Source organism: Leuresthes tenuis, unplaced genomic scaffold (assembly GCF_036924035.1).
Source record: "Leuresthes tenuis unplaced genomic scaffold, fLeuTen1.0.hap1 SCAF_19, whole genome shotgun sequence".
Classification (NCBI taxonomy): Eukaryota; Metazoa; Chordata; class Actinopteri; order Atheriniformes; family Atherinopsidae; genus Leuresthes; species Leuresthes tenuis.
In genome coordinates, this window is record NW_027325373.1 from 17,758,077 (window position 1) to 17,773,948 (window position 15,872).

Consider the following 15,872-nt stretch of genomic DNA (forward strand, 5'->3'; position numbering starts at 1 on the left):
ACTGGTTCATCCCTTGAGTTAGGAGCCTTTTTTATGCTTTAATGACTCATAGGTCAGAGTTGAGTAGCTTAACAAACTAAAAACACAAGAACTGGACTGAAAATGATCGAAAAAGTAGCCAATGTTCAAAGAAAAACTTTAAAAGACCTTCAGAAAGGCTGGAGAACTATCGCTCAAGGCCACTTTAAAAGGTTACAAGGAAAATATAAAGAAATGTGAGCTGCATCAAAACTTTTGCACAGTTCTGAACATAAACACAGCTCCAAATCTAACAAACTTTCTGGTAGTTACCGGGGGGGGTCGGGCCAGCAGGCGCAGACTCGGTTGTTGCAGAAGCTGCTGGTGCTGGGCTTGCTTGACCCCCGTTCGCCTCCTTCTCAGGCAGCGGCGTCCTGGACAGCTTTGAAGGCCGTGTGAATATGCCCCGCCCATCTTCACACTGGAAGTACCGGACACCCGCCACCGACCCATCGTTCTTCCCGATGGGCTCATCCAGCACGATGCCCGCCCACTGCCCAGGAGCAAACTGCGTGCCCCCGACAAACTGCACCTGCCCGGGCTTGTTGCCATTCACCCAGACCCTGTCGCCGATCTGAAAGTCCATGTTTCCATCCTGGGTCGGTGAGGTCACACTGCCTGTGGACTTCTCTGGAGGAACTGGCTTTGGAGCACCTGACATCAGAATCAGAATCAGTTTTATTTAAAGCTTTTCAGTCCTTTTAAAAGCTGGTCAAATAATTCTCAGTTATTTCAAATAGTAATTCTACTTTAAACACACATCTGCAGCACTTATATTTACATTTGTGTGATGTTTTTCCACATGTGGTATTAACATTTCAGTCACTTCTCACCAGATGACGGGGACGTTTTTGATGGCACCCCAGATGGACGGAGGATTTTACTGGGAGGTTTCAGCCCGCTGGCCTTGCCCGATGTACTCATGGCTCCCTGTTTGTACAGAGGTGGGGGGGCCTGATCGAGGTGGGGGACAAGGCCTTCCCCACCACCCCAAACTGTCCCAATGTGATGGAAGAGATCTGGAAAACCAAGGAAAAATAAGAAGTCTCAATCAACCCAAAAACAGAAACACAACGTTTCAGTCGGGCAACACACAAATAAACACGAAGTGGATGTTAGGAGTCAAACAAGGAGGCATAAAACATAAAAACAGGCACAATATCTGGGACCTTTCGATGTTTAATCTTCTTCACACAAAGTAGGTATTACTGCTTCACAATACAAGTTCATGGTTACTGATATTTACAGAGCTTAAATTCCCAAGAAGCACACAAACATTCTGTAAATAAGCATCGACCAACGTTTTGTCAGCTAGCAAATTTTCATTTTAAAATAAAAACATCAGTATTACCGCCAGCTGCGATATGTCTCATTTCGGATGAAAAGAGTTACATTTGACACACATCACGGGCCAAATGTGGCATAAATCTGGCCATATTACCAGTACTTTCTTTGAAAATAAAGATTTATTTCCTATGTATACCTGCTGAGAAAAATGTGACCCAAACTTAATCGGCTTTCATTTCATGTTTGTCTTCTGCAAAGGCCGAAGGAGGTTCAACTGAGTGTTAAATCAAACAGTTTTGCCCGGTGATTTTTACCTTTAACTTTGCCTACTTGTCAGATGAACCCAGCAGTTAAACGTGGTTCCAGGTAGCAGCTCCCCTGATTATCCACCTCGGCACTCGGTTGTTAACAAAGGTGTGTCTTGTTCAAAGAGATCAACAGGACATACCTCCAGGGATCAGCATCAAAAGCCTCATTTCATGTACTTTGAATTATTGTTTGCACAATAATAAAACCTCTATTCATCAGGACCTCCATCGCCACCCAAAACCACATCGGTATTTCTGAGTGAGCGGCTCGGACAACGCAGTGTCCCGAGTTTGAACGAGGTCTTATTTTTCTGCCCGTTATTGTTGGAAGTGGTGGACGGTTGCCCGACCACAGAGATGATTCACTCCGACTGCAACAAGACAGACTTTGTCTCGCACACTAAACGCTGTGTTTTCATCTACACGGCCCTTTACGTTTGAGCTTTAAAAAACGTTGGACTCGTATTTGCTTTTTGCAGAGACATCTGTGGCAGCCTGCATGTCAGCCTATAAATAATTAGATATTTGTGTGAAATGATACACTCACAACTATCTAACATGTTCATTTTCATTTTACTGCAGCCTTAGATCTCTTATTACATAACAAAGTGTATTAATTCTGCACTCAAGGTAATAAAAGTTAAGTGCATTTACCTTTTTAACACCACCGGGGTGGTAGGAGTGCTATGACTGCGGCTAACACACCGATAGCTCATGATTTCTTTAAAAATAAACAAAATGTCCCTTTAAGATACTCTGTCCAAATTGAAGGAAGGGTTTAGGAGTTACATCTCTTTAGTTCAAATGTAATGAGCAAAACTAGATGTCAAATATTCTTTGTTGAGGATCCTTTGAAAGAAATGACTGCCTGAAGTCTGGAGCTCCTCACTGTTTTCAGTTGCTGTTTGCTTTGAGGTCTTTCTGCCTTTGGTTCTGGCTTCAGTAGGTGAAATAAAACTAAACTGGGTTGAGAGAAAAAAAAACTAAATGTTATTTTGCAGCATGTTTTGGGTCAGTCTCCATTTTTGTCTAAATCTGATGTGTTTGTCTAACCCTACCCTCGATCTTCATTTCTTCTGCCCGTATAATGTTGTTCCAGACCTTCTCTGGTTTCTGACAAAGTCTAAACTGACCTTTCTCCTTTCAGTTTCTTAATGTTTCACAGCTTGTGGTGAGCTCTGCTCTTGTGAGATCTTCTGTTTACGGTGTGTCTCCCTCCTGAAGTTCTTCTTTTTCTTTTTTTAATCATGGAAAGCATCCTCAATCATCTGTGGACGTCCAGGTCTTTTTACCCTGTCGAGCTCACTTAAAAGTTGTTTTTTTTCTCTGAATGACCCAAACTGTAGATTCGTCTCCTCTTAACACTCTTACTTCTTCTCTGATTGATTTTTGTTGTTGTTTCAGCCTATAAGAATAGCCTGTTTCACATCCATTAAATATTCCTTTTAGCATACATTGTGGGTTTACAGCAACAGGCTCCAAATGCCAAACTCCAGAGCTTTTACCAGCTTAACTGAATGAGGAAATAAAGAAATAGACCACACATGTCAATAAAGGAGCTTTCGAGACAATTGTCTTAACTACTTTTGGCCTCGTGAAAAGGTAAGTTCTACATAAACACCTGTAAATCTAAGACCTTTTTTTTTTTTTAGTTCCAGTGAATATCCACAAATTACTGTACTTTTGGGCACATTATTTTCAGATCAACTGGAGGTAGAAACCCTGAAATCAGCTTGTAATTTACATTTTAAAAACAAATATCTACACAAGTCTCACTATGTAAATGAGTCTGCCGTTAAAAGGGAGTTTGCAGAGTTTAAAGAGCTGTTACACCTGCTGATTGACAGGAGACATGTCCCCAACTGGACAGCTGTCGGTGGAAACAATGGAAATGATTATAAAACTCTTTCCAGAAGGTCATTCAGCTTACAGTGTGGTAAAATATGTTGGTTGATCTCAGTCAGCTGTGTCTAAAATTTGGGGCAAGTACAAACAAATTGGTAAAGTTGTAAAAGGGAAACATACAGCGAGGAAGACGTCAAAGCGTCAAACACAGGAAACTCAAAGCAATATGCCTGAAAACATAAGATGTGCCACAAAATAAATGAAACGGGAGTCAAACTGTAAAAAAACATGCTGAAGGAAATTATATTTCCATCCCGAAAAACCAAACATAAATCACTAACACCTAAAAACAGGGTTACAGTGGGCTAAGGAGAAGCTGTTATGGACTGTGGAGCATTCGTCTGCAAAAAAACAAGCACATTTCCACCATCTTTGGTGATGAGGGGTTGATGTCAGGTTAAGGACCAGGCGAGACGGCGACTCTTTTCATTCATTTGGTATAAAGGAGATTTGGTGATGCTGAGGTCCTATTTCAGGATGATGACGCATCTTGGCACAGCAGAAAGAGTGTTCAAACTTTTCTTCAAGAAATTAAATAAATCTTCCAAGAGTGGTGATATTTTGTCAGATCTTATAGAGCTTCATTACACCCATGGTGTTAAAAACATAGGCAAACACTACAATACAGCTCCACAGCCTGACAAAAGTTAATTCTGTTCTAGCTTAACATTGATCTGTAGCCACAGGCAGACAGTAGAAACCTATATAATGACCAGGTACAAGAAGAAGGTGTAAGATTATACTGTAACATTACCTCAGAGCTCTTAACCCCGCCCAGACGGAGCAGCCAGAGCAAAACAACAAGCACACATGGAGCTGTCAAACCTCAGCCCCGACGCTCCCCAGTCTCACAGATAACTGTGGCGCTCCAAGCTTTACATATCACCCATAAATAAATTCATAAACCGTCAGCGTAGAGCCACACAATGAGGCTGGCCCGTGTGGTTGTGTGTGTGTGTGTGTCTGGGCTGGGCTGGGCTGGGCTCTGACATATCTGGAGCTACAGCAGGATAACTTCAACTCAACACCCTACTCAAAAAATTTCACGACGCCAGTTTGCTCTGATTCACGGTCTAATTTAGCAGCAAATAAGTTGAGATGATGACATATTTTGTGTCCTGTAGCTAAAGCCATTCTCTGTCGGAATGCCAAAGCTAGCTAGCCTCAGATTAGCAAGAAAACCACAAACTGAGCCTGATGTAAAACAACTATGTTACCACAAATTAAAGTGCACAGCGGTGGGGGAAAAAAGTTGTTGTAAGAGCTTACTTGGTCTCTTTGAGTGAACTGGGTCTCAGTGAGGGAAGTCTTGGGAAGGTGCTGCGTACCTTGCACCGTTACATGTTTTTCCAGCGGCTCCCGTTTCCCTGCCCAGCCCCGACAGACACAGCCTGACGTCACCTTGGAAACTGGTGCCCGCTTCAGGGACACAAACATGAGCTCGTACTTTTTAAATTCAAATATAAAAAAAAATGGTTCCTCAAATCAGAGAAGATAGCAAAAAAGGTGATTAAGATAAATTAATGTATACATATGTATATACCTATAGTAACAAGGTACTATAAATATAAGTAAGAATCCTGGGTTGAAAAGAATTTAGGAGTAACAGCACTACTTCAGATCTCCGGTACAGAAAGTCGTCGGCCCAGAGGACATGTTGTGTCTTTCTTTGCATCTTCTTGAGATGTACTGATCTTTTTTCTGTGAAAACATATTTCTGCAACATTTTTCTGAGCTGGTTTGGATGCTGTGCTGCCAGAAGGACTGGTGACTGGCAATTGGGCAACCTCCGTTGTCATGCGTAACCATGGCAACAGGAAAGCTGTTACCCTGTTCGTCTGTAGCTAACTGAGCTTTCCTCAAGTAATGCCTGGAATAAGACCCCAAAATCAAGATGAGTTGAAGTGTTAAACCGTTTATTCCCTTGATCATCATGGGAAATGTGAGACTACTGGCTAATACAAAGGTAATAGAGATAGAGATAGAGATGCAGCAGGAATATCAGGAGGGCAATATTTTTGCATCAAAACATGACTGCAGGAACAACTGTAACACCTCTCTGCTCAGCTTTAAGACTATACGTACAGAGACTGCAGAAAGAATGGTAACAGTGAAGGAGGAGGGTTACAGTGCTTGTAATAGATGGTGTAATCCTGGACATGTCACAGAGAAAGAGAGTCTCTGCACACCAGATGTTGAATTTTGCTGTGAATTTTTTGTCCACGTTGTCTACTGAGAGTTCACTTGTGCTACCTACGAGTGCTGCATGAGAACTCATCAGCTAAGTTGTTCCCACGCACAGAAACACCCCAAGCCATTAATGGCAACCTCTGAAGATTTCTCCCCCACCTTCCTCTCTGCTACACTTATAGCATACCTTTAAGAATAATGAATACTGCAGCTATATAATTTCCCTTCAGGGATTAATAAAGTGTTATTGAATTTAATCTAATTGCATTTCCATCCTGGGAGAAGAGGTGGATGTGGTCGAGGACAACAGATAAGTGGGTGTTTGCCTGAACAACAGACTGCACTGAAAGTGCAAAACAGAGGCTGTATGAAAGAAAGAGAAACAGAGCAAACTCTACTTCTTGAGGAAAATCATGTCCTTAAACATCAGCACCAAGTTGTTGCAGGTCTTCTGTAAGCATGTTGTCGATAGTTAAGTCTTCTCTGCCATGATGTGCCAAGAACAGCACCAGGCTACAAACAAAAGGTGATCGAGCTTTTGCAGTCACTGCTCGTAAAATTTTGAACCAGCTTCCCTCTCTATATTAGATCTGTTGAGCAGTTCAAATCAAAGCTATGGACTAATCTCTTTTTTTCAACCTTCCTTACAACTTGGACAGTTTTGTCATCTCAGCAGATTTTTTTTAATGTATTATTTATCATTGTTTTTATGAATGATGCACAAGTGTTATACAAGTAAAGGTGGCTTTGTACATGATATTGTCACTACGGATGCAATAAATATGTAATGCTTTTGGAAAACTACCAGTCCAGGATGGTAAAGTTATCTTTTTTAAACCCGATGATGTTTTTTTCTAAGGTGTTTTTCCTTGATTGTCAGAAAACGTGAAGTTAAGTAAATACGGTGGAAGAAATTTGTAAAGACAATGTAATATTGACTGTGCTACAAAGAGAATCCAACCACTTACACTAAGCTGTGATTTGTCTGCGGCACTAAATCTGCAGATTTGAGAAAATCACATATTGCCTATTTGCAGTGTAACTCCCCATATATATCATCTGTATTTGGTGTTTAAACATGTATCATTTTTGAAGACAAGTGTGGTCAGAGACATCCAAGCTTGTGTGACCCCTGCTGCATCAAATGTCATGGCCAAGGACAGGGGGAGACCGCAGGGTATCATCCACTCTGCAGAGAAGGTGATCGGCTGCAATCTGCCATCTCTACGGGACCGACAGGACCCTGGGGCGAACAGGAAAGACTGTGGCTGACACTTCCCTGTCACGGTTTCATGGTGGAAGACAGAGGAGGACACAAATGGAGAGAGCAGACAAATAGAAGACAGAAACTAAACTGGGAAAGCAAAAGCTACATTTCAGAGAAAATCAGATGAGGAGGGGACAACTGATCATCTGAGGACAACTACTGGTGAGTACTGGAAAGTAAGATGGAATAAACTAGGAACTGAACTAAGATTCAAACTAATAAAGATAAAAGATAAAATAAAGAAGATAAACACAAGGACAGAACTGAGACAAGACTTAACTAAGACCACATGTGATGGATATAAAACAAGAGCAAGAAGAACAGCCAAGGCCAATCAAATACGAGACACTAGAAACAAAGAGTCACATGAAGAATAGGCAAACACACAGAATAAAACCCAATTTTACTCCAAAATACTGAGAACACAAACAAGACACATAGAAAGAAAACCCAAAGTCACAAAATAAAACAGAAAATCCACAAACCCTAACACTCCCAATCCAGACAAAGTTTCTTAGCTCCATCAGGACCGAAACCATAAAAACAGTTTCCATCTCTCTGCTGCTGGAGCAAACTCTGCCTCCCATCACCTCCACTGGTCTGAGCTGGACTCACTCCGTCTCTCATGCACAGCTTGTGTTCAGATTTTCGATTACGCGTGTTGTTATTCAGGTCTGTTCTGTAAAGGGGTTTTCTGTGTGTTATGTCTTTATGTGAAAGCCAGCACCTTAAAACCAAAACAAAGTCTTTGTACGTGTAAACCTACTGAGCAATGAACCAGTTTCTGATTCTGATCATATTGCAAAGAAAAATTCTGAACAATGGGAAATTATTAAGTAAATTAGAAGTCAGCCTCAGTCCCAAAGGGATCAGTCTGATATGAACCACTGCACTTTTTGTGTTTGTTTTGGTGAAATCTAGTTAGAAAAATGTAGTCACTTAGAATCTGTCGTGTGTAAAAAGTGTTGGTGTAAGAAGCTTCCAGCCTCCACCTCTCTGCTCAGTAATCAGTGCTCCTCCAACTGAATTCAGCTCGTGATTTTCAACATTTATTCTTTATTTTTATTCTGTTGTTTTGAAATAGAAATGTTTAATAAAAGCAATCGTCACTCACCTCATGATGTCGTCCAACCAGCAGTGCAAACCAGCTGCAGTTTTATGAAAAAGCACGAGCAGCAAATCTTCACATAAACTCAGTCTCATGTATGACTGAAACAGATCGAGAACGACCTCTTCCCACAAAACTTTAATTTCGGTTGAAATGATTTGCTTTAGAAACTACTACTAGATTTAGTATGTCCGGCACATCCGTTTCAATATTTTCTTGATTTTTGTCTTCTTTACCAAACCCAGCCTGATTTTAAGAGCAACTACTCACCGGATCCGTCGCTTTGTGAGAATAATCAACACAAAAGCTGTCGATTCACTTTCTTCTTGGTCGTAAATCAGTAAAGTTAGAATTCAGGCTCTTCTTGTGAATGTTATTTAGATCTCAGGTTACTCAGTCGTCTGTACTAATAATACAAAACAACCCCCGCAACAAATGTCTGCATCCAAGTAAAATCTGAAGTATTTACCTTCAAAATGTGCTTGTGTAGAGGAAAAATGCATAAAAATATGTGATATTTGTCTGATATTCTGTTGAAATGCTGCAAAATAAACCAAGAAATGTTGCGCTTGTTTTACTATGTAAAAATGTACTTGCACAGAGACGTATTGACCTTAGGTTTGTTACATGATCGTTGTATATAAATCAAGCTGTTAGAATAAAAACATGGAAAGCAAAGGGTTTGGGTTATATAGTCTTTGGGGGTTGATTCATGGCATTGTTTGAACTCATTTTAAATCACTCGTTAAATGAATCGGTGTAGAAGACTTCATTCGTTTAACAAAAATGACACAATCAGCTCAAAGTGCTTGTTCATCCAGGATTTAACTTTGTTGCACCAACCCTCAGAAGAGCAGATTTACTTCAGACCGCGTCATTGGTTGGCTTTTTGTTTTATCAAAAACAAAAAGAGACAGGATTCAATTTAAAATGCGCAGAACAGACCATAAGAAAAAAAAAAGAAAAAAACTTCACACACTTTTGATTTGATGTGTGTATTCTGGTTTATTATTTTCATTGACGTCATCTAAACACCGACAAACTGATTCAGAGTGCAAATCATTTACAGCGCAGGTGAAACACAAGAGTTTGGAGTCTATTCCATCGCGAAAAAGATTCTATGAACTGCTTTACCAAGACAAATAGAGAAGGTTCACTATCATTTGACCCGATCACTTTTCTACTGGTTATCGTTACGAACAGCATCGGATTTTACATTGCAGCCAGGCTCAAAGTGGAGTTAAAGCAATGCAAGTGAGCAGCACCAAGCTTCTACCTATTCAGCGGGTTGTTTTGTTCATGATCACATCGTAAGCTTAAATAAGAGGCGTTATCGGACACTGATGTGACAAGGTCACTTATCACCTGCTTTTACATCCTACCATCAACAGTGGAAATGTCATTCTCAGACGACGCCATCTGATCTTTGTCGTCGCTTCTCCCCAACAGTTTGTTCCACAACTTATTGAAGGTGCCGCTGAAGGCCGGGCTGGAAAAATAATACACGACGGGGTTGAGGACGCTGTTGAAGTAGGTGAAGCACACCGACGTGTAGAAGGCCAGGTTGGCCTCCTCAAAATACCTGCATTCGTTGTACCATGCCTTGAGGATCCACACAGCGATGCGGGACACGGTGCTGGGAAAAAAGCAGATGATAAAGATCAGAGCCACGGCCAAGACAAACTGAACGGCCCGTTTGATTTTGCCCTTTTTGTCCAAAGTCCTGTTGTTCAGCTGACAGGTAATTCTGATGGTGCAAAAGGCGACGATGGCAGTGGGAAGGAAAAACTGGATGACATAGAAGGTGTTGTGCCAGGTGGAGAGGGGGGTGAAGCCCATGCAGATGTTAAAACTCTCACACTGGGTGCGGTTGCTGTTGTAGAAGAAGTGCTCATCTGCAAGAAGGTACCCGGTCGCCAGGAAAATCAGACCCCAGAGGCCGAGGGACACCAACAGAGCGTAGCCCAGGCCCAGGCTGTTGATCCTGTTCCTCGGGTGGACGATTTTGAAGTAGCGGTCGACGGCCACGGCCGTGAGGAAGAAGATCCCCGCCGCACGGTTGGCCGCGAGCAGAAAGAGGAGGATACGGCACGGGGCGTCGCCGTAGATCCAGTTTTTCCCGCGCCTGTAGTAGTCGGCTCGGAAAGGCAAGCAGAACAGGACGATGGAGTCCGCCACAGCCAGGTGAGTCAGGTACACCGCGTTGGGCTTCCACGTGTCCATGTGAAAGATAAACATCCACAGAGCCAAGATGTTCCCCATCAGCCCGAACATGAACTCCAGGATCAGAATTGGAGGCAAAACCCGGTCCAGGATGGGAGATTCGAAGGCACAGCAAACATCCGAGTGTGTGAGATTCATCCTCTGACCGGTCAGTGATACACAACTGCAAGCTGTGGCTGTATACCCAGTCAATAAAGATATGCTTCAGCAGGCGTCTTTGTTGGAAAGGTAATGATGTTTGCACTCATGCAAAAGGGTCACAGACAAATATGTTAATTCACAAGTCGAGTGAGCATCTGTGCACGGTGTTATCTATGGGGAAGCGTCATTGACCCAAAGGAGCATGGAAACAACTGTAAATGTTATCTGCGTGGGGAGTGTGCCTTCATTATAAAACTATTATGCCAGGGAATAGGTTTACTCATGGGTATGAGGAGGATGCATGAAAAACAAGTAACCTGCGGCTGTCTAAGAGAAACCAGGTGACTGCGGTGAATCATAACCCTAAAAAGAAAAACCGGACAAGTGGAGCAAAAACAAGAAAACAAACTGGCAAAGAGGACTTGTGTGTACAGGCGAAAGAGACTGAAATTTATTAGCCTACAGGTTGCTTGAGTGAAGAACATTTGTGAAGGACTCAGGTCATACCACACCTTTGGCAAACGAGAGAAAGCAGCTATTAACTAAAAAAAAAAAAAAAAAACCAAAAAAAACCCAAGTGAGTGGCCAAGTCCGCAGCTTTTTATGTACAGTAAATAAAATAGGTATAAAATGACTTAATGTGTACATTTGGCCAGGTTGTCGCTGTTACAGGTCACATCTGTTTCAGTAAAAGTGCATATTTGGTCTTCACTTCTTGACTTCACCCAGATCATCAATGCTGTCATCATCCACCTACAACAGAGGAACACAGAGCGTTGGTGTCCGTCTTCATCGTTTTCATCATTTCACAGCAAAAAAGGAACAGTTCTGAATGGCTTTCATCCCTCTGTTGAGTGCAAACTTCACATTTATCACCTCGTTAGTGGAGGCAGAGGGGTTTAGGTTTACATTACACCCCCCCCCCTCACACTGTACATAAGCAGCATTCCTGCTGCTACTGCTCATTTGCTAAGCTGGCATTACAGAAGTGTGTTTCAAAGTGATGTTGAATAACAGAAGAAAAGGAGAGAATACAAATGAGGTGTTTCAGGAGCAGAGTCCTCTGTGGGAGAGAATAACTCCCTTAGTGTTGTAGAAGAAACCCAGGTCCTCCAGGGACTCTGTTGCGCATTAGCCACAATACAATTTCAACTTTTACTGATGCGGTCAAAGTCCTTTTCAGGCATGAAACGCAACATTAATGGCTTCATCAGTCTGTTAAAGCGACGGCATGCACTCACTTTTTTAAGATGAACCTTAGTGGTTTATACACCCGATGAGCAGATTCAGATTTTCCACAATTAACCAAGATAAATTTAGGTTTACTTTGAGCTTTGATTTAACATTTTTCTCCAAAATGGCATTGTGCAGCAGAGCCTCTGCTGCTGAAAATCACAAAAAAATCCTTAAAAACCGTCCAGCTTCCTGCACAGATATTGTTGAGAATGACAGTATGAAGCAGATTTTAGATCCTGAACCTCTTTCTCTCGGTCTCCCTGTCTCCATGTTCCAGAATTTGACAGATAAACTAAGGGCCAAAAATCACCACGTGGTTAGATTTTCTATTAGTCAGCCGGTGTGACAAACATCTTCCATGAAGACAGACTGCTTACCTCAGGCCACTTCTCTTGAATGACGTCGATTATGTCGTCTGTAAAATCTCCCTGAATGATTATTTCATCCTCTGCTGTCACTGAGGCACCACAAGAGAATTTCTGGGCAAAGAATCGCTGAGCCTCCTTAAGTTCAATGTCTGCAGGAGTGAAGAAAGGATTTAGAATAAAGCATTGAGCGAGTAAACATTAAGCAGCTCAGATGACAAAAAAATAACAGAACTCTCACCAAATGTTGCCAAACCGCACACACGTGTGACGTATTTCTTCTTGGCTCTTGGGATTTTTGCTATTGAGACTTTCTGAGGCACCGTCTTCTTTTTCTGTTTGATCTGGCCTCTTCCACCTGAGAGGAAAGGTGAAGTAAATCAGAATGATGTCTTTAAAATGTAAAAACAGAGATGATCAACAGCTGGACGGTCCAAGATGAGCAGCACCACAGATCCGACCTAAAATTATGCACTCATAAAAGCAGCATCAAGACAACACTAGACTGCAAAAACTGTCCGCTACAGACCGCTTCCACGGCAGACATTTTGACATCCAGCTTAAGAGGAAGTTCTGAACGCAGGGTAGAAGTGGAACGCAGCCCTGATTCATCAACCTGACGTTAACACCATATTCTGAAGTATTTGTTTGCATATCACTCAGATCCTGATCGCAATACTCAACAATATCACAAACTGTATGTTTTTCCAAGTGTTGTGCAGCCTAATGGCTTCATCAGAACTACTCCCTGCTCCTTAAAAGAAAAGAAGCAGCTGCTCTCCATTCAATAAGGAAAAAACAGACGGGTAGGACCAGGGGGAGGAACTGAGATGGGGCCGTTGAGCGTCAACAGGACAAAAACTGGTGGATCGGTATTTCTTGTTTACGCTTCAGGATATTGGAAAAATGACATCTGTTCCCAGTTTTGACCTAGTATTCTATTCTAATTCATACATTTGATGCTTTTGTTATTGCATTTTCACCATGTTTACCAGTTTGTTTCCATCTGAACTCGCCTAATAAATGATTAAACTTTACTCCTGCGTTGTGGGTTGACTGAAAATCTAAATTTGACATCAACATTACTGACATGCATCACCAGGAACGAATCGTGAAACATAAGGCGGCGGATAAACAATGAACATCTCATGACTCAGACACCTGTAAAATATATTTCTAAGTGTGTACATGAACATTTTACATTATAACAACTTTAAAAAAAAAAAAAAAATTTAAAAAACGTACCCCTCTTCTGTTTCTTCTTCTCCTCCTCCTCACCTGCAGGGGGAGCTTCTCCAGCGCCGGATTCCTGCTTGGGTGCGTTCGCTGCTGGACCAGTTGGGCAGAAAAGACACGAAAATATATTCAAACCAATTGAGCAGCAATACTTATCCAGTAAAGATCACGTAAGCCTTCTTAGATGGATGCGCTTACTCTTACATGAGAAAGTTTACCACCTTAGAGCTCGACAGACCGCTCCTTAAATCTAAAAATGGATTTTAAGAGGTTTGCTCATGAAGCTACGACACATTTACAAATACAGTATAACAGCTGTCATTTCTAAAATCATTTATTGCTTTATTTAAGCTTGGCTTCAACATTTATACATATGTGTCGAAACATTTGAACCCTCTGACTGGATTTATTGTGTCAGCCATTAAATCATCACACTGTGCAACAAATGTTGACAATGTAGATGAAAAGTGACCTTTGGAAGGTTCCAAAAGAAAGCGGGATTTCAGCAAAACGTTTTAAAAATCTCAAGTGACACTCACCTACAGTCATCCTAGCAAAAACATCTGGAAAGTTCTTCTCGAGCCACTGCCTGCATTTGGCTGGCTCAGGCATGTACTCGCAGTACTGCAGACAAACAGAGCAGACTCCTTTATACTGCATCTCTGCATAGAAAATATCTCAAACAGTTTATTTACACTAATGTGGGCTCCAAAAGAGAAGTCAAACTCACCTCTGTAGGCAGGGAGCACACTGCAGAAATGAAAAAAAAAACAACAAAAACAGGAATTTAGGTTGAAGAAATTAAGATGAATAGTGACAAATGCCTAAAATAAGCACGTTTTTAACTATACCTCCACAATAAAGAACTTTCAATGGATATTTTGAATCAGGGTCTGTTCCTTGCTCTGATCTGCTTTCTGAAGAACCTGATTCCATCTCAGTAGTAGCCATCACAAAGTATCTGAGTAAAGACAAATAAATGACAGGAAAATTTAACACAACAAAATGAACGGTGCAGATTGGTGTGACTTACCTACAGTTTTGGGTTTCAGTTAATTTGTTCAAATCAAAGAATAACTGATTGATTTATAATGCTTTCCTCTTCCTTTTTACTCAATAAGAAAGAAATTGAATTGAATTAAAGAAATTGGTTTGAATTAACACATCGCTACCTGCTTGTCTTCAGATCGTTTGATTTGTATAATGAACAGTCCAAAACCTTTTTAATCACAACGTGTGATAAAGTAGTGATACAAAGTCTCATGTTAGAAACTAGAAAACTACAGATATGAGATTTTTAAAAGGACAAAAAAAGATGATTTGATCAATTCCTTTTAAGTGTCAGTTGATCAGGTATTGCAGCTTTTATTTCTTCATACACAGATGATCATTTTAGGCGAGATGGGTTTAGTAGAAATGCCAAAAAGGTCCAACTACTCGACTGGGTGATCGTTTTGTACAGCAAAGAGTTTGTGAAAAGTTGTGGGGCATTCTTAATAAAAACTAGAAAAATAAGGACAAAGCAAAGTGAAACTGAAGCCTGCCCTGAAAATAAAGTGAGGGTGAAAGCCAACAGTTTCGGGTTACATGAAAACGTCAAAACATGTAATAAAACCATATTTGTTATCCCACAACAGGGTAGGTATGAATGAACAAAGCTACTCAGAGTATTTCATCATGCTAGCCTGCCATGACAACTCATAATTTACAGGGAGCCAGATTCAAATATATGGACAGCATATTTTAGGAAGCAAGCTTCTGTGAACTAAAATGGTTAAGTAATTTGTGTCACGGAGGTCTAATTTAATGCTCAGTGGCAGCAGACCAGCACTCATGGGGGAAAAAGCTAGCCTTAGCTCGCTAACACATGCGGCTCTTTTTTTTTTTTTTTTTTTAGTGGCTGCGCTACTAAACAGACTGTTTGCTCCCAAAAACCAATGTCAAATCTACAATTAAAATGTCGATATTCTTGTGGATTCTATCACCGTGGAGACAACATAAACTCAGCTAAAAATAAGAAACGCTGGAAATTACTTTCAGTGGTTTCATTCATCAGGTTACGTTGACTCACCAGCTGTCACCGTTAGCACCTCAAATAGCTTAGCAGGCTAGCGGAGCTAACGCACCGTTAACTGTCAGGCTGAATAAATAAACAGGGACACACACTGAGACCTACCCCGCACAACAAACTCTAAAACTGCTGTCTGTTCAGGAGGAGAGTCGCATTATTAACGTTAGTTTGACTTTTAGAATATCATTCTTACTGAATATCTCAGGTTTACTTGGCGTACTTTGAGCACGCCTAGTAGCGCTTCTTGTTTTAGTTGTTGGAGCGGCAGATGTGCTGTAGCGCCTCCTGGTGAATCGGAGGGGAAACAGACTATACCGCTTCTTCTTCTTCTCTTGGTTTTAGACGCTCCATAACCAGCTTTGCTGTAATTAGTGTCCTCGTGTGTTCACACGATATCAGTTCTTTTTTTTACGTTACGGTTACATAGTATAAATAGTTAAATTGATATAAATGACTATTATATAAAAATGAGTAAATAAACAATAAAAAGTTCTGGTAAAACATTTGAAGCATCGTT

At 41.2% G+C, this 15,872-nt stretch overlaps 3 protein-coding genes across 8 annotated transcripts in view; all 3 read right to left on the reverse strand.

Moving 5' to 3' along the window:
- The window catches only part of clip1b (CAP-GLY domain containing linker protein 1b), a 42,206-nt gene extending 37,310 nt beyond the window's left edge, over positions 1–4,896 (reverse strand). For both annotated transcript variants that reach the window (XM_072371460.1, XM_072371459.1), the window contains exons 1-3: positions 4,788–4,896; positions 852–1,037; positions 292–672 (exon numbers count right to left, since the gene is read on the reverse strand). In XM_072371460.1, coding sequence (XP_072227561.1) covers positions 292–672; positions 852–942 — 472 coding nt within the window. In that variant the 5' untranslated portion in view covers positions 943–1,037; positions 4,788–4,896. The remainder of the gene's footprint in view (positions 1–291; positions 673–851; positions 1,038–4,787) is intronic.
- Positions 4,897–9,068: 4,172 nt separating this feature from the next.
- Positions 9,069–10,853, reverse strand: LOC140276698 (hydroxycarboxylic acid receptor 3-like). Its single transcript, XM_072371494.1, has one exon. The coding sequence runs from the start codon at positions 10,442–10,444 to the stop codon at positions 9,455–9,457; it is 990 nt and encodes a 329-aa protein (XP_072227595.1). The 5' UTR covers positions 10,445–10,853; the 3' UTR covers positions 9,069–9,454.
- A 172-nt stretch (positions 10,854–11,025) lies between these two features.
- On the reverse strand, positions 11,026–15,657 carry denr (density-regulated protein). 5 transcript variants are annotated; one of them, XM_072371499.1, is made up of 8 exons: positions 15,549–15,657; positions 14,136–14,245; positions 14,015–14,034; positions 13,824–13,908; positions 13,294–13,377; positions 12,290–12,406; positions 12,061–12,200; positions 11,026–11,200 (listed from the first exon to the last, which is right to left on the reverse strand). In XM_072371499.1, exons 2-8 carry the CDS (start codon positions 14,233–14,235, stop codon positions 11,156–11,158), a joined length of 591 nt encoding a protein of 196 aa, XP_072227600.1. In that variant the 5' UTR covers positions 14,236–14,245; positions 15,549–15,657; the 3' UTR covers positions 11,026–11,155. The 5 variants fall into 5 exon arrangements, with proteins under 5 accessions (XP_072227600.1, XP_072227596.1, XP_072227597.1 ...); XM_072371495.1 differs by having other exon boundaries at positions 13,818–13,908; XM_072371496.1 differs by having other exon boundaries at positions 13,818–13,908; positions 15,461–15,647.
- Between the last annotated feature and the right edge of the window lie 215 nt (positions 15,658–15,872).